Source organism: Astatotilapia calliptera, chromosome 5 (assembly GCF_964374335.1).
Source record: "Astatotilapia calliptera chromosome 5, fAstCal68.1, whole genome shotgun sequence".
In the NCBI taxonomy this organism is placed as follows: domain Eukaryota; kingdom Metazoa; phylum Chordata; class Actinopteri; order Cichliformes; family Cichlidae; genus Astatotilapia; species Astatotilapia calliptera.
The window spans coordinates 23,606,195-23,624,699 of record NC_137426.1 but is presented as its reverse complement, the minus strand read 5'-3'; the positions used below and the strand labels follow the sequence as shown (position 1 = coordinate 23,624,699).

At 40.1% G+C, this 18,505-nt stretch overlaps 2 protein-coding genes across 3 annotated transcripts; both read right to left on the bottom strand.

Moving 5' to 3' along the window:
* Window positions 1-1,061: 1,061 nt before the first annotated feature.
* On the bottom strand, window positions 1,062-3,512 carry il19l (interleukin 19 like). Its single transcript, XM_026166429.2, has 6 exons — window positions 3,384-3,512; window positions 2,899-3,087; window positions 2,718-2,780; window positions 2,389-2,541; window positions 2,229-2,291; window positions 1,062-1,420 (listed from the first exon to the last, which is right to left on the bottom strand). The coding sequence occupies exons 2-6, from the start codon at window positions 3,058-3,060 to the stop codon at window positions 1,325-1,327; spliced, it is 537 nt and encodes a 178-aa protein (XP_026022214.1). The 5' UTR covers window positions 3,061-3,087; window positions 3,384-3,512; the 3' UTR covers window positions 1,062-1,324.
* A 3,482-nt stretch (window positions 3,513-6,994) lies between these two features.
* prelp (proline/arginine-rich end leucine-rich repeat protein) lies at window positions 6,995-17,383 on the bottom strand. Of its 2 annotated transcripts, none has more exons than XM_026168294.2 (7): window positions 17,168-17,383; window positions 10,480-10,915; window positions 10,207-10,392; window positions 9,952-10,109; window positions 9,681-9,877; window positions 8,093-8,168; window positions 6,995-7,911 (listed from the first exon to the last, which is right to left on the bottom strand). In XM_026168294.2, exons 2-7 carry the CDS (start codon window positions 10,909-10,911, stop codon window positions 7,821-7,823), a joined length of 1,140 nt encoding a protein of 379 aa, XP_026024079.1. In that variant the 5' UTR covers window positions 10,912-10,915; window positions 17,168-17,383; the 3' UTR covers window positions 6,995-7,820. The 2 variants fall into 2 exon arrangements, with proteins under 2 accessions (XP_026024079.1, XP_026024078.1); XM_026168293.2 differs by lacking the exon at window positions 17,168-17,383 and adding an exon at window positions 12,935-13,113.
* Window positions 17,384-18,505: the final 1,122 nt, after the last annotated feature.

The following is an 18,505-nucleotide window of genomic DNA, read 5'->3' as shown; positions in this document are numbered from 1 at the left end:
GGTTTCACTTTTACTCCAAATGAACCTTTATCAGCAAAGTGAAAAAAAATGCAAGCAGCACCATTTATGGATTCACAGAACATGAGAATTTCAGTAAGTAGGTGTTCATTTTTCCCCCTGTGCTTCTTTTTAACATACCTTCTGAGGTGTTATTGTTCCTGTGTAAGACATGATTACATGTATAGTCTGTTACAGGTCTGTTGCTTCTGCTGCTGCAGTGATTAATGATCAGAGGAAGCAATTTCCTTTGTAATATTTGTCACAACAGTCACAGTATTGGCAAATATTCAAGCAGCTAGTAATCAGATGTCTGTTCAGACAGAGCCAAAGGGCTTGCTACACATCCGCTCTTATTCGTGAAAGCATGTGTGTGAGATAATGTCCCTCAATTAATTCTTTTTGCAGAAGTGACAGGCGTATTTGTTCTCAGGTGATTTATTGGGGCAAATAGGCCCAGTCATACAGTATTACAGGCATAAAACAAACCGCGCATTAAGAAGCTCATAAGGCAGAGCAGCCTGCCAGATCAAGTTATCTACTAGCTGTACATCTGCTGCACATAAAAAAGACACATCAGATTAAATGGATTTGATCTGATAACAGTAAGTGAAACACATTCTCTCTTCTCTTTTCTCTTCTTCTCTTCTCTTCTTTCAAACATAGATTATATATCCGAGGAAGCATCACCATGACTTCCAGCCATAACATTATCGTGTCTGGACTTTAAAAGATCCCCTTTAACACTAAATCCCAAATATCATAAAACTCATAAACAATGCCTTTGGACTGATGTCAGTCCTGACAACAGACTAAAGAAATTTGTCCACATGTTCCCAGATACTGTCAGCGTTTGTGCGAAGCAGAATACTAGACTGTGATAAAATGTGGGCTACACCATGAATACTGATTTGAGACAATTTCAGAAAGCACAGAAGCAGACACACGAGCAGGCACCTAATCTAGTATCGGACAAACAGCAACACTGAATTTTCACTGATGGCCACTAGATGGTAATGAAGAGCAGACATCAGCTGTTGACAGGAAACTCTCAGAGAGCACAATACAGTTGTATTTTTCTTTAATTGATTTTTAAATTAAAGTACAAAAATAAAAACAAACATTTAAGTCTAGTAAACAATCTTACAGTAACAGCTTCCTCAGAAGTATACACGTTTTTGTTTAGTTATAAATATAGCATACAATTTCAGTCCACATTAGTGGATAAAAAACGGTAATAAAAAACTAAGTATCAAGTTCTTTCAAGTGAAAACATAGAAATGCAACATGCCACAAAACTTAAATTAGCACATTTGTAAAGAGCAGCTCAATTTCTTTGAGTTTTGGGTCCCAGTGCTTCCAGCCACTCCAGCACAGTGTCCAGTTCACCCACTGCCTTCTGTGCTGCCCTGTTTGCTTGTAGCTGCTCAGCAGAAAGAGGAACAAGGGAAAAGTGGAAGAGTTAGATAAGAAAATAGATCTGAAAACAACACGTGTGTCTTTCAAGCAGGTGATACTCTTATCATATAAACTCAGATTTTATTCACAATAGAACACAGAAATAATATCAAAGGTTTAAGCTGAGAAAAAAATGAACTGATTTTGAATCTGAAGGTAACAACACACGTCGAAAAAGTCGAGACAGGGGCAACAAAAGGCTGAGAAAGTCAATAGAAGAACGTTTTGCAACTAATTAAATTTATTGGCAGCATGTCAGTAGCGTGACTGGGTATAAAACGGGCTTCTTAGAGTGGCAGAGTTTCTCACAGCTAAAGATGGACAAAGATGAAACTATCTGCAAAAACATCGGCTAATTGTTGAATAATTTCAGAATAAAGTAAAACTGCTTTGATTATCTCGTCATCTGCAGGACACCAAGAATATAATATCATCAAAAGACTCAGAGAATCTATTGTGAATAAAATTTAGTTTACAAGATTTAGAAATCATTGCAGTTTTTGGCTGTTTTATTTGAAGTGAGTTATAGATTTAGGTATTTTCTCTGTGTGCTGTGTTTCTGTATAGTAACCCATTTGTGTTTGTTTCTTGTTGAAATCCAAGACAAAAAGTAACATTAATAAAGATATTATTGACATACAACAAAGTTTCACAGCTCACAACTTTTCCCTAACTAACTAGGTCATATTAGGAAAATTACAACAACTGATGTTGGAGCTTATTATTGAGCGTCTAAGACAGGAAGTCATTTTAGATTTTATTGTGTGTCTTACCTTGATAAACTCAGCATGCACTGAATCAATTGTTCTCTGGGTTTCTTCTCCACATTGGCAATGCTATACACAGAAAAGCACAATTATCATTACAATCTATGACAGCTTTTCATTAAAAGAAGAAGAAGAAGCACATTTTGAGACTGGAGAGCAAACTTACACATTTATGGATGTCTCTTCTGATGCTCACGAAAGCGTTGGCCAGAGCGCTGGAGCAGCGTTGTTGTTGTGGCTCAGATGAGGCATAGTTGCTGAACACTCTCTCAACATAGAAACGCAACACAAGACGCAGGAAACAGCATGTCTGACCATCCTGAGGGGGACATGGCGAAAGTCAGATTCTAGCACCTTTCACAACCTATCTTCAGAATCCATATTCTGGTGATAGAGACTTAATATGTGGAAGACACTTGTCAAAAAAAGGGAAGCAAAAGTAAATCTAAAAAGCAAATCATCATGACTGAGTGGCAACACAACGCAAGAGCTCACCTGAACATTTTTCATCAGTGATCTATCCAGAAGTTTCATTCCGATCTCGTTGTCTTCTGAAATCTATCACAAAAGAAAAAGAAAAACAAAGGATCAGTTACAACGACTTTCTGCCACTTTAATCTGACGTTACACTTGTGCAAGCTCTTGCCAGAGGTTTTGATTGCATGACTGAACTCACCGCATTTGATCGTATGTGTGCGTAGTATTTGCGCAGCTCGTGTGTGTGAACACTGACAGAGCAGCTGTCCAGATGCAGAGTTCGGCTCTCAGCAGGTTCAGTCAGACAGCTGAGCAGCAGGAGGAGGAGGAAGGAAGCAGAGCAGCCGATAAGCATCTTCATCCTGATGATGGCGATCTGGTGAGAAAGCTAACAGAAGCGTTTCGGTTTGTAAGAATTGTGTATTGTGTAAAATTGTTGATTGTTGATTAATTTAGGAAAAAGGTTCATCACTGTTTCCTCAGATCATCAAAACAGATAAAAAACTTCAAATCCACAAATTAAAAAATACTTTATGAGCATTTATAGATTCATAAATGAATATTGGATCATTTAAAAAAAACTGTTTATAAACTACCAATATCCAGAATAAAGGAAACACTATGTCAAGTCCATCAGCTGCCATCATCATTGCCTGGAGAAGTATCACCTGTATTCAGACTCACCTGTGCGTGTGTCACTCAGAGGGAGAGTTCTGGTGAAGCTGTGTCTCTGGGCCTCCATCCTGTGTCCTCTTATAGTGTGGAGTAAGGGGATTTTTCTTTTCACCAGGTATTGAACAGGTTAAACATGCATGGGACTCCACAGGTGCATGCATGTGAATGGGTTTACAGGAGGAGGAAGTCTGGTGCAATTAAAGGAACTCCCGGTCATGTTTCAGTCTCTGATTGGAAGAATGGAAAAAAGAATTATTGCTGATTTCCTCCTCTTTGATGAGTAGTGCTGTCTTTGTGAAGAAAAACTTTCACTCTCAGTGATGCGTAATGTAAATAATGAATGAGTAATCATTGTTGCTAGATTAGAGTTTCATCATTTAAACTGAAGCTGCTGCAGCTTCCGCATTAAGACGTCACTCCCTGAATCATTTGCCTTACGAGCTTTTAAAGTCTGTGTTGTTTTAATGTGATTAATTTGTAAAAGGAAGTGTTTTGTGGCAATATCATTTTATTTCTTGTCTCTTTTAGATTTCAGATTGATTGGTATAGCTACTTCCAAATGTTGCATAACACTCTGGGTGTATACTGGAAATAAAGCCTCTCATTGACTTTTGTCTTTTTACTCGAAGGGCATTCTGACATCACTTCAGTCAACAGGTCCTGATTGGAAATACCTACCAGACCTGCTCGCCAGCCTGTTTTACCAGGGTGCTTTTGAAGTCTTCTAAAACTTCATTTGCAGCGGTAGGAAGCAAGAAAACCCAATGAAACTAGGAATAACCTGTAAATGAAGTCAATTAGAGCCAGTTAAAAAGCCTCGCATGCTTCTCTATTGTATTCTCAATTCCACCAGAGTTGCAGTCCTGCAGTACTACCTCTTTAATACAGAGCCTCGGGAACAAAGTGACTTTTTTTTACACTGAAACCGGAAACACAAAAAATTGACAAAATTGCCATCGTAGCCACTGTCAGTTTCTCTCAACCTTTTTTGAACAGTTATTCATTGAAAAAAGCTGAAATGTCAGCATGTTTCATTGAAATCGTTTTTAGACATCTTAAAAGGTAAAATCATCAAGCATTTTAGAAACAAGTGGATATTAAATATTTTCTTGCTAAGGTATCTTATGATGTATCTAATGAAAGTTTGGCTTAATCCGGTCATTCTTACATGCACATAGTTACTTCTGTTCGCGCAGTGTTGTGCAATTTTGCAGCCTTTAGTCACTTCTGCTTTCTTACATGTTAAACTGTCACAGTCAATAAACACAAAATGAAAAACCCTTTAATTCATTTGCGATTTAAACAAACACGCATGTCTTTGGACTGGGGGTGGAAATCAGAGCACCCACAAAAACACCACCCAGACCACAGGGTCAACATGGAAAGTGGTTCTCAAACTGCGGGGAAGGCCCCCACTGTTAGGACACAAAGGTACTCCCGGGGCCTCAGAAAATCAGGCAACAAAACAGTGAAGTGAAACTAAATGGAATGATTTTTTTTTTTTTAATGAAGCATGAACCAAAGCAGTTTGCTAATGCTATTGTGATGATGTTTCATTTCTTTCTGAAAAGTTTGGTTGTCATATTTTTCATTTTACCAAATGTTTCCAGAGCCAGGCCCTTCAGGCTAGTTCAGCACGCAAACTTCTTTTTTTCAAAAGTCATGTTGTCCTAACTCGTTTAGCATGTGGTTAACTGCTGCCTTGCTAAATAAACAAGGGCCTCTCATGAAAAAATGTTTTCTGGATGCTAGCATATGTTACTTCAGTACCTGTGTATACTGTTCAGCATTAACGTGAGCTTGTGTACTAATGTACTACATCATAAATGCTGTCTTTTCGATGAGCTCAGGCTCACAGGACGTGGCACCATTTCTGGATCTTTTTCTTTGAATGTTGCAGCTTTAACTTGTATTTGTGACTCAAGCGTCAAACTGTGTTCAGTAACGGTGAGGCCATTCAGTGATTTACACAACTAGGTTCTTGTCTCTTTTTATTATGTCACCCTGAGAAACAAATCTTCAGATTATCTGAAATTTTACATTTAGAAATTGTTATTCTCAAATAGCCATGTATATATGAGTTTAAAATGAAGCCAGCGAGGAAGTGCACAAACCTTTGGTTCCTGCCACTTGAAGTTAGCTGCGAGAGGAAGTCGTGATGATAAAAAGCCAAACTTTAAAGCATTAAAAAAAGGCATTTTTAAGACCTGGTGGAAAAAGAAATGTATATAAATATCCACCTGGATTATTGAGTCAAGACTTTGGGTGGGTTCATTGACAGGTGTCCCAGCACAAGTAGCTGTGGCCCTTTAGCATCTACTAGACCTCACCTCTGCTAATCCAAGTCACTGGTATAGACCTCTCCCATGTTGGTGCTTCTGGAGCCTTTAATGGTCTTAAATGAGTAACTTGTATTCCTCTGTGGTGCAGACCAACACAGAATTTTGTGCTTCAGTTTTGGTGAGTCAATTATTAGTTTTTTACTTAGCACTAATTTGCCAAACCAAGCTTCACCTATATTTCAAATATGTTAACTTCAGTCTCCAAACAACCAACATGGCGTCAGCCAAAATGCCGACCTTGACGTTATGGTGCTACATCCGTCTTTTACGGTTCTTGCACACTTTCACAGACAGGCAACGCCCTTACCTCTAGCTTCTTTGGAATGTTCCTTTTATGCCTGGTCAGTTACTAACATGTTGCTTTTATCCAAAGGCTCATATTATTGTGAAACAGGTCGGGTTGGTGTCGACTAAGCAGAGAGAGCAGTGAGGCATATTAGAAAAGAGAAATGAGGAAGAAAACTACATTTTTTATTTCAAACATCAAGCATTTTCAGATGATCAAGGAGAACTTTTATTTTCCATTGTTTGTACAAAGCTTCTTTATACAGAAGAATATTATACAAAAGATTAGGGATAACAAGAATAAAATGACATTTTTACAAAGAGTATCTTGAAAATCACAGGCACATTTGAAACTGTTTTAACTACATGGAGCTAGTTATTTAAAGCTGGTTATCTCTTTTAACTTACACTGCATATTTATTCATTGCCTCTGACGGCTGCCCCACTCTGTTGACCTATTCTTGTGAACTTAACTACCGTTTATGTCTGTAGCATGTCTGTAAATGTCCCTGTGTTTTCAGGCTTTGCTCAAGCTATATTTTTCACTTTTTTCTTTACATGAAGTTTTGTAAACAAAAAACACCGATAAACTGCAACTACTGCAGAAACCTAACTCTAAATGTCAGCATAGCCACAGTTTATGCTGATTTGTAGTTTAATGTTGGGACTGTCCAAAAAATGGCAATAGTTAAATTTGTCATCACAATTAAAAAAGTTTGAACCATCCAAGTTTTGCAGTTATTTGCAGTCCCTCTCTCAGTATTACAGTTCCACAGCGTCTACTGCTGATAAACACCATACTTTGCAATGAAATGCACCTAGTACAAAGTGAGTCTATGTTTTCATGGATGTGTGTGTGTGTGTGTGTGTGTGTGTGTGTCAGTAGTACTGTGCAAAAGTCTTGAGCCACCCCTCATTTCTTGTTGTTTTGGAGCCAGACTTTCTTTTAATTCTTTATAGCAGTGAGCAACAATTCTCCAAGATCTTAAAATCTTTTAAAAGTTTTTCTGAAAGTTATATTCAGAAGAAATAGGTCAAATAATCCAGCAAAGATCTGAAACATGACCTGAGAGATGCATCTGACCCTTCAGTTCGTTTACTGTTCACTGAAGCCTCATAAGAAATGGAAGAGTGGCTGTTAAGAAGTAAAATGGAGAAAATGTTAAGGTATGTCAAATTACACAAGAACTGGACCAAATATCAGTCCCAACGGGTCTTCTTTGAAACAAAAATTTGAATTTTTTAGTTCAAATTATAGTCAATAAGAAAGATGTAACACAGTTTGTGACTGCAGCCAAACATGGCCGAGGCCCTGTCATGGCTTGTGGCTACATTTCAGCGAGTGGTGTTGGGGATCTTGTCAAATCAATTGACATCAATACTACAGAAATGTACGGTCAGATTTTGATCCACCACGTGGTACCTTCTGCAAAGTATCTGATTAGAAGAAGCTTCAACTTTCAGTATGACAACGATCCCAAACACACTGCCAGAGCAGTAAAAGATACCAGGACAGAAAAACACCCAATTAAACACTGTCAGTCTTGGATTGGCCTCTCCAGATCCCAGACCTCAAAATTGCTGAAGCAGTGTGGGATCCTCTTGATAGGGAAGAGAACAAAAGGCAGCCAACATTCAAGGAAGAGCTTTGAATGTCTTTTAAGAAGCCCGGACAACAATTTCTGGAGACCACTTAAAGAAATGAGAAGAAAGCACATTTTTCACACTTTCCTAGCAAAATATAAAGAAATGCTGCGTAGCTCAAGACTTTTGCACAGTACTGCATGTGCAAGCCCCCATGCCTTTAGGCATGGTTTTCCTAAATGACAATAGAGTGAAGGAGCCTGAAGCACATGATGACATCCAGAGGGATGGGAGGGTTCAGGTGATTTCCATCCAAACGGAGATACCTGAAAACAACAGAGCAGGTATCTAATATGTCATTGGGATTTTAACTCTTTGAACTTGGCATTTCCAGACAAAATTCTTTTGTTCTTGTTTACTTCCTGTTAACACACAGGTCACGCAGCTCAGACAAGTTCATTATTTAGGTTAGTGCTGAGACACGCATTATGACATAATGTGAAATACCTTAGCTTGGGAACCTGGCTCATATCACTCGGGTCAGCTTGCACGCTGTATGGGCAGATCTGGGTGCCATTGATGTCTGTCAGGAAAATACACAGTCATGAAGATCTAGTCTTCAAGTGCTCACATGTGCATATAAATAAGAAAATATGCTATTTTAGATTTGACAGTTTTGTTTTTTTATTGTATAATTTATTTCATTATAGCAATTTACATACAGGAAGAGCAGGGTATAGCCTGATAATAGTCTGAGAAGATAATTATCTTAAATATTATGCATAATGTGAATTTTTTTATTTAAACATGCAATGCTTAGCATACATTTTCAGAAGAAATCTTTATTTTTTATGATGTTTTAACTTAGAAAATAGCATGAGAAATGTTTTTAGGAATATAAAAAAAAGGATACAAAAAAGACAGAAATATGAGTGTGTTTAAATGATACTGAAGTGGGTATATTTGAGAAAAAAACAAACACACCTTTAAACAGAGCTCAACTGTAAAATTGATTATACTTTATTGCAAAACACAAGTAGGTAAGTATTTTAAATCGCATCACATCTGATTTTTCTCTGTAATGTGACACATACTCAGACATATAAGCGTTTCAAGTTGAAAATGTGCTGTTGTGTTACAGAGTCCACTAATATTAATGCATTTCTAACTGTGTAGTTATATGTAGTTATAACCCACAAAACAAAACAAAACCCAGCAGCATCCTTCTCTCACCCCAACCGGTCGCAGCAGATGGCCGCCCCTCCCTGAGCCTGGTTCTGCCGGAGGTTTCTTCATGTTAAAGGGAGTTTTTCCTTCCCACTGTCGCCAAAGTGCTTGCTCATAGGGGGGTCATATGATTGTTGGGTTTTTCTCTGTATCTATGAAGCGCCTTGAGGCGACTTTTGTTGTGATTTGGCGCTATATAAATAAAATTGAATTGAATTGAATTGAATTAACGGTCTGGAAGAAGATTGCATTGTGTAAGCCCTTAAATTATTGCATCAAAATAACTAAGAAACATATTTTTTAAAATAATTCCAAATACAATTGAACAGGAGGACACATCTCGTCATGATAATTAACTTCAGTGGAAGTTGAAAAAAAAATGGCCTGAAGCCAAAGTAGTTTTGTAGTCATGACGCAGAAACAGGTATAACAGAATACCCTGAAAAAATACTTTCGGTTTGTGTTGCACGCTGATCAAATTACAGCTGTAGTGTCAACAGACTACACTGATCTGTCTTCATTAAAGTCGGCATAGGACACAAGACAATTGAGTATAATTAACCAAGATAATTTACAGCGGTTAATGCATAGGTTAAAAAGGGGGGGTTGACTCTACGACATATTATTTGTTTAGTTGCTACACCACCAGATCCAAACAGAAACAGGGAGACATGGACAACACTAAGACCACATTGAACTGAGAAGCTAAGGTGACCTGACACAGCTGCAAGTTGCTGGAAGTTACATGAAGAGCCCTGACATTCAGCCCAAGTTGAGACAAACTGTGGTTATGCTCCCTGATGTGGAGGCCTTGCTTTAGCACAGTGATGACCACTCACTGGGACAGACGTGGCTGCTGGTTACTTACTCTCAATGCTGTTGTGGTCGAGATGCAGGTGCTCCAGGTGACCGTTGAACAAAGGAATCGAAGCGAGCTGGTTGTGGGACAGTTGCAAGTCTAGCAGGCTGGAGACATTGAACACATTCTTGGGAACTCCTTTATCACTCAGCTGGTTGTAGTTCAGCCTCACAAAAGCCAGGTGAGCATGGTTGTCAAAGTAGTTTCTGAAAAAAGACAATAATAAAGATTCTTAGTGGGAATAATCAACTTTGGGACAATGCGTGCACCGTATACTTGCTTTGGGATGTCATCGATACGGTTCCTATCCAAGAAAAGCTGCACGAGGCTGGTTGGTATACTAGTAGGCATCTTCTTCAGCGTGTTATGAGCCAGGTTGAGCTGCACCAGGTTCGTAAGGCCCTTAAAGCTGTTCTTACCCAGGCCACTGTCACTCAGCTGACAGAAAAGACATCACATATTTGCTCCACAAACGCTAGAGATTTAGTTCTCCATACATGTCTAGATAGCACAGTGTTGTAACAGTGAGGTTCACCTGGTTGTGATACAGATCGAGCATAGTCAGGCTCCCCATGTTGTTGAAGGCCCCAGGTGGGATCTTGGAAATACGATTCCTACTAAGGCGGAGCTGTTCCAGAGTTTCTGGGAGGCCTGAAGGGACTTCATTAAGCTGGTTTCGTTGGGCGTAGAGATACAGAAGTGCTGGAAGCTTTTCAAACACCTGCGTGAGAGATAGATGCAAAGCAACCGTAGTAAAGTGATTCTATTTCTTTAAATCCTGAGCATTTATAGAGGTGAACTCCCTGACCTGCTTATCTATCTGATGAATACGGTTGTTTGCTAGATTGATCCAGCGGACCTCAGAGGCGTTGAGGAAGGGCTCCGAGGTTATCTCAGAGATGTAATTGTTCTGGAGATACAGGTAGTGAGTCCTGGATGGGATTGCTGGGATTACACGAATGTTCCGGTTCTCGCAGTTGAGCGCATTCGGGTAGCTTGGGGCGCAAAAACACTCCCGGGGGCAGTCAGGAAAGATGGAAGGTGGGCCCAGGATGGGTGGGGGGAAATCTGTTGGTTCCTTGGGCTCAGGCTGGGGTGGTACAGTTGGGAGACGAGCAGGAGGCTTTCTGGGGGTAGCTGGGCGCCTGGTGGGCTTCTTTGGCCGAGGCCTCTGTGTGAACACTGCCCCCAGTAGGAGGAGCAGAGTCAGTGCAGACAGGAGTCTTGCACCAGCCTTCATTGTCCTAGGAAAAGCATAAAGTGTAAGTAGTGATTTCTACTGACTCTGCAGTAATCAAAGTGAAAGGCATTAAGTTAAGGAAGAAAGATGCTTCAAAAAAACAAAAAGAAAAACTAAATAGTTTAATTCAGTACAATATGTCCTTTTGTGTCTGTGAAGGTTCTCAGTCATCCAGGTCATTGTAGTCTAAGGAGCTTGGAAAGAAAAGTGTCTGGACTTCTTTAAGTTGCTTGAAGACGTTTCACCTCTCATCCGAGAAGCTTCTTCAGTTCTAAGGTCAAATGGCGGAGAGTCCCAGATTTAAACCCAGTGGGAGTATCCCCCCAAAGCGGGACAAAAGGGCCCCCTGATGATCCTCTACCTAATCACATGAGCCAAGGTGTGAAAACGGGTGTGGGTCACAATCAGCCAGGGTTTCAAGTGAGCTCATTGTGAGCTGGGATGTCATGCTTTCTCCAAGCATACACAGTCTTTCGAGGATGCCAATGTTAACATCTTGGACAGAGAGGACAGATGGTTTGAAAGAGGAGTGAAAGAAGCCATGGATGTCCACTGTGAGCGACCATCTTTGAACAGAGGCGGTGGTTTGCGACACCAACTGTCTGCCATCTATAATCCAGTTTTGAGTTCCCTCCCCAGACGTCTTAACGCCCATCCTGGGCCATCTGACCTCAGGAAATCGCATGATAGGGTGGGGCCAGGTTTCACAATGAGCTCACCCGAAACCCTGGCTGATTGTGACCCACACCCATTTTCACACCTTGGCTCATGTGATTAGGTAGAGGATTATCAGGGGGCCCTTTTGTCCCTCTTTGGGGGGAAACTCCCACTAGGTTTAAATCTGGGACTCCCTACCATTTGACCTTAGAACTGAAGAAGCTTCTTGGATGAGAGGTGAAACGTCTTCAAGCAACTTAAAGAAGTTCAGATGCTTTTCTTTCCAAGCTCCTTAGAATATGTCCTTTTGGTGCTTCTTTCTCCATGTGGGTGTAATGACTCAGCTGTGTACAAACCCTCCTTTTTTCCTACAAGGCTACGTGCAATCCAGGGCATTCATCTTATCTCTGATTTTACTAAAAATATCCGTTAGTTTGTATTTCCCTTTGGAAAGATTCCACTTTAAAGCTGGTTACTGTTCGACCCATTTTAAGAGGTAGTTTTCAGGGTTGAACTGAGTGAAACAGCATTACCAAGGCCTACATGAAGCAATGCTCACCTGACTCTATAAAAACATTGAGGTTTAATTTTATATACCAAGATTGTCCCCAGCCTACCTTAAGTATTGCTTCCACACTTCTATTGCAGTTTAAACTAATGTAAGATGGACATGTGTAGCTCGGTAACGTAATCTGTGTTTGAAGAGGTGGGATCATCTGAGGAGGAGCCATACATCCTTAATTTGATTAAATTCAAGAGAATGTAGGGCAGATACTAATACAGGAAATGAGCGCTTATGAAAGGATAAAGGCACTATTGTAAGCATGGGTCGAGAGGGGGGAGGTGTGTAGAGAAAGCAAGCCTGCAAGGTTAAAATATGTCAACAAAAGGGAGGCGCACTGGAATGAAGCTCTCATGAACTCAATATGTATTTACAGCATTTTATAATCAGTGTGTGTTTAAAATTTCACACCAGGAGGATTTGTTTTGTGTGTGCATGAGGAATTTTCCAAAGTTGCTTTGAAAAAGGAATTTCCATTTTGTATAGTTCATCACATTGATCATACAAGGAGTCATCTTAGGCACACCTATGAGCTTGCATTTCACAATGAGAGGACAGGGGAGGTGATTTTTACATGTTCTGTAACTGACGGGGTTTAAGAATATATAACAACTGTGAGCAAATCGGTTTAGCTACAGTGCTATGAAAAAGTATTTACCCCCACGCCCCATTTGTCACACTTGCATGTTTCAGATTATAAAACACATTTCAACATTAGACTCAAATAACCAGAGTAAATGCAAAATGTAGTTTTTAAATGATGATTGCATCTATTAAGGGAAAACAAAAAATAGCCAAACCTACCTGGCCTGGGAAAATATTCTGTGGACTAACAGGACTCGTTGCATCTGGTGTAAAACTAACATAGCCAAAAGTACATCATACCACCAGTCAAATATGGTGGTGTGATAGTCTGGGACTGCTTTGCTGCTGGACGACTTGCCGTAATTGATGGAACCATGATTCCTGCTCTCTACCAGAAAGTCCCGAAGAAGGTCCAGCTATCCGTTTGTGCCCTGAAGCTTAACCTCACTCGGGTTATTAAGCAGCACAATAGTCCAAAACACACCACAAGATCCACCTCTGAATGGCTCAGAAAAGTACAAAAAAAATGAAGATTTAGACCCTTGAATGTGTCTGGAACAATTCTGAAAAGAAGAGTGTGCTAAAATTACTCCACAGCAACGTAAGAGCATCATTGTCAGTTAGGGAAGGGAATCGAGAACCAGTTCTTGCAGAGAACTAGTTCCCAGTAGTTCAGTTTCTTGGAATTGTTGGTTTGCTTGCCTGTGGATCACTGTTATCAGTTGTAGCACTCAAACAACAATCAGCTGATTATCAGCTGATCTAAGTTCACATGCAGGAGGAGGAAAACAGTGGCACAGTCTGCAGCGTGGATATGGACTTTACTTTCAATTCATTGCATAATAGGACGAGAGCACGATGTTACAGTAGACAGAAACAGCTGCATTATGCTGCTAACACAGCTTCAGGTTTTTGCAAGCACCTGTACAGACAGCATGCTAATACTAAGCTAGCCAAAAACACAGAGAGATGTTATGAGTATATGCCCAAGCCCAGGAGTCAGACCCTTAACTTCAACAGGTAAAAAAAAATGATGAGCAGTTTTTACCTGTTCATGTTTCTACAGTAGAATCACTGTGGCAATCACTTTAAAGTCTCTTTTTGCTTGTGTTGTGTTGTCAGCATTGTGTTTGTGTTCATATGTCTGTCCTCATTAGGATCAAGATTTGCATTGGTGTGTAGGACTGTAGCCTGAAGGTGTATCTTGTTAAATGTTAATTATGAGGCAAAGCTTTTCAGCTCATTTTATGAAAAAAAAAGAAAAAGTAACGAGTAAGTAACTAAGTAATGTACTGCATCACCTTTAATGAAAGTGTTCTGTGTAATATTTGTAATATTTACTTTTTTGAGTAATGACCCACCACTGAACACAACAAGGGGGAGAAATAACTCCACAACATGCACAAACATTTGACAAAGCACAAAGCAATTCATTTGCATGAATGTAATATTGACATGATGGTTAGAGATGGTGGTGACTCTCAAAACAAAGCCAGTGAGATCCCAGTGAGAATCGATAAGTAATACTAATAATGGAATCAGTTAATTCTTCTCAGTTCCCATCCCTGCCATCAGTTATGTTTGATTGCAGTTCTTGCTGCCAAGGGAGGCACAGCCAGTTATTAAAATTTGGGGGGCAATTACTTTTTCGCAGAGGGCCAGGTAGGTGTGGATAACTTTTTCTCTTATTGAGAGAAGCCATCATTTAAAAACTGTATTTTGGTATTAAAATCTGTTTGATGATCTGAAACATGAAAATGTGACAAATATGCAAAAACATTAATAAATCAGGAGGGAGAGGGATACTTTTTCTGTATGTGGACAATGAAATTACGTCACACTGAGACTGAAACACACACATACACGCTGTTGTTTGGCTTATCATTCCAGGTATTTACCCTTCAGTGAATCTAATTCACGTTTCAAAGTGAAACGATCTTTTTCAGGCCATGGTAACTATGGCTAAATCGTTATCCTCTATATCATGAGCAAAGGCCTGCAAATAAGTAAGATAAGATAAGATAAGATAGAACTTTATTAATCCCTCGGGTGGGTTCCTCTGGGAAATTGGGTTTCCAAAAGCACAGCACCGACAGAAGTTACAGTTACAGAATGTTATACACACACACACACACACACACACACACACACACACACACACACACACACACACACACATATAAATACAGAGACAAATATAAATAAAATATACGAAGGGGATAAATAGAATAAATAGGAATAAAAATAAAAATACAAGTGAATTGCACATTTCAAGTATTGAGGTCTATTTGCACCATTTACTATTTACAAAAGTATTGCACAAAGGTATTGCACAGTGAGGTGAAGAGGCACTACAGCTTAGTTGTTCCCCCCTCCTTTGTCCTCCTGTTTCTCCTCCCTCTCCCCCCAAGAGAGGAGTTAAACAGTCTGATGGCGTGTGGGACAAAGGAGTTTTTAAGTCTGTTAGTTCTTGTCTTGGGGAGAAGCAACCTGTCACTGAACAGACTCTTCTGGTTGTTAATGGCCGTGTGCAGTATCACAAAGTATCACAAAGATTTAGAAAAACAAACTCTCATCACAGAGGCACCATTTGTTTCCAGTGCTCTTTCTCTTTGCCTTTGATCAGTTTGATATAAATCATGGCGCAGGAATGAGCCTCATATCTAAAATGCTTGAAATAACAAATCTGAACATTTCTCTGACAGCATTCCCTTCATTTTCCCTCTCAGAGCCTTGCAACCCCTCGTTTAAATCCAGAGCCAGATTTCCTTCCTGTCGTTCTGCTGTTATGACCAGAAGTTTGGCAAACAATTAAAGACTCAATATCCACAATGGCTGATTCACCAGTTTGTTATTTATGACCTCAATGAGTTAATCTGATCGTTATCAGCATGAGAACTATACTTAGGATGGTAGGACAGAGATCACTGCTAGTACATGACACAAACACTCTGTTGCAAAGCTTTAAAACAAACAAAATCTACTGTGACTTTGAACTGGATCTGCATATTTTAAACATCAGAGACTTTTGTCTTACTGGACTTGATGAAAACCATGTGGACCTACTAAGTGGTGGTATTACGTTCTCAACAGCTGTTTGCAAGGTTAAAAACATATATCCAAGTACTGGTGAGATAAAAGTTAAACATTACTAAAAAATAACACAATCTTACGTTACTGCTGATATTTTTCATGTGCAGCTATTAAACAGTTTGCTTTATATATATATTTAAAGTTTAGAATTATTTGGTTAAAGGAAAAGTAGAAAGTCTTAGGAATTAGTGTGAGTTTTAGGTTATATCTCAAAAATTTTCAGTTTCATAACGCCCTTTTCATCACTGATGATGAGCTCTTTCCAACCTTTTTTTTTTGGCAGAACAGCCCGTCGTTCCTTTACTAAAAAAAGAAAGAAAGAAAAAAACTAGTGTTTCATAAAACCACTTTTTAAAAAAAGTCATGATGAAAAGTTACATCATCCCCAGTCGACTTCACTCATCTGAGTCCTGTAACTGTGACTAAGCACAATAATCACAAAGGTTATGCCAAGATTTTCTCTAACATCTAGTGTATATTATATATATACATGTACAGATGTTTTCCATACATTTAGAAATACGAAAACTCCAACTAAGTGTGCTCTTTGATGCTCTAATAAAACATGAGAAATTTATTAAGAAGCCAAACGACAGTAGATATAATGTCAACATAGCTGAGAGCAGAAGAACGAACATCAGAAATCTGGAAACTTTCATCCCCGCGTCTTTGTACACATCGCCATCAGCCAGCTCCAAAGTAGCTGCTGTTTTTCTTTTCAAACTCTTCACACACTTCACAAACCTTCCTATGTCAGCACATCATGTGATTGCACATTTTTTTCAGTCCATGCTTGTTTTTAAACCATTTCCAGAACGTTCCATTTCAGCTTCTTAAACTGTTAGTTTACACCCATGTAGGAACTGCATCCATCTGAATTCACCACAGAAGAAGCCAAAAATGTATTTGTGCACCGCCTTTAAAACCCCCGGGGATCCATCTGATTGCCAAAAGTGAGCAATATGGCATTTCTTTTGTAAAAAAAACAGCAGCTAAAGCTCTTCTAGTCTGCATATTTTCACTTGCACTGCAGTTGCCGCTCTCTCCACTCACTAATGGAAAAAGATGAAATCAAGGTGAGCGTGCAGCAGCACAGAAAAGCAGCAGAGTCACAGCGTGTGGCAGCTCCCTGGAGGACAGAGTACCACTTTGTATGGCAAACTGTTTCTATAGAAACTCGGCAGCATGGCCCAGCTGTGCCCGTGCCAGGATTCCCCTTCTGTCCACAAACACTTCCCTCACTGCCTCTCCTGGCTTCTCTGTTTCACACTCACACACACACATGCACAGAACTCTGTCTGCATTCTTACCTTTACTCATCAGGTCCCTTCAGTGGAAACAACAAATAAAGGGTCTTACCTGCCTCTGGTACCTGCCCTCTTTTGTCAAGTCACAAGTTTTGTGTCTTTTCTTCTCTCTGCCTCTCTCACTCTTCTCCTATCCCTCGCTCCCTCACTCCCTCTTGCTCTTCCTCTGTTCCTCTGGTCCCTAGCCCTCCCTTCCCTCTCTCTCCCCCTCTCGCTCTCCTTTGGTGGACAAGCCTGCCTGTTGGGTTTGTTCCCTGGCTTCTTTCCCTCTGAAGGTCACAGTGGTTCTTTTTTTCACCCCCTTAGCTTGGCTCAGAGCCACAGAGGTTTAATCTTAATTCCTTCTGGTAGACCACCGGCTCTTTTATGTGTCTGAACCGTTGTACAGTTTGTTATTATTTTGTTTTTGTCAACTATATGATGAGTGTGTAGGTCTGAAAAATTAAACAACTAAATACATAAACACCAGGGCACCATGATGTGTTTGCATGCCATATTTGCGTGTTTGCAACAAGCCTTAGTTTCTGTATCTGTAGTCTTTGAGAAACAAACACTGGACCTCTGTGAGGGAAAGCCCAGCTGTAACTGCATCTCCTCTTTGTCTCCCACCCACCCCGCCATTGTTTAGATGACTGCACTCAGATCCAGTCATGTGCTTTTCATTAGAAGCATCTCTCCGCTGACTCCATGGCATCTCTTCTGTGTCAGTTAAATATCCAGGCACGCTCTTTCTTTTTTCTTCCCCCCCTTCCCTCTAGTGTAAGTACACGAAAGCAGTCTGATTTTCGAAGTCCAAATGTGGAGTGGAGGGTGATGTGATGGGGCTCTCAGGAAGTGGGGCTGGTGGCATGAAGTAGGGTCTGTGTGTGTGTGTGTGTGTGCATGTGTGTGTGTTTAGCTAATATGTCACCAGGGGTTTGGAGGTGGACATGTGTTTGCTACCCTGCATTCCTGCAGAGTGAGCTGCAGCTGAATGATAATGAGGTGAACATATGTGGGGATATGTCTTTAAGACACATGTACACACATGCTTCCTTTTCCCGCCGCGCTCCTGTCTCCCACTCAGTCAGTGATTATGATACAGTCGGGTCAAACATCTGGACCAGACTGTTTCCAGCTAAGGAAGGAGAGTATACTTTAACAAACAGGTTGCAAAACGGGTGTGTGTAACAAATACGTCACCCCCCCCCCCCAATCTGCTCTGCCACCATTTACATGTGAGAGTTGTTTAGTGACTCAGCTCTAATCAGCGTCAGCGACTTAATTTCTGTGTAAGAGTTTTTCTCTCTCTTTTTTTGCAGCGTTCGAGGATGACATTATTGGAAACAGCTGCTCATTAGCAGCACCAGTCCAACATTTGTTTAATGTTTCATATATCATGGAAATAACA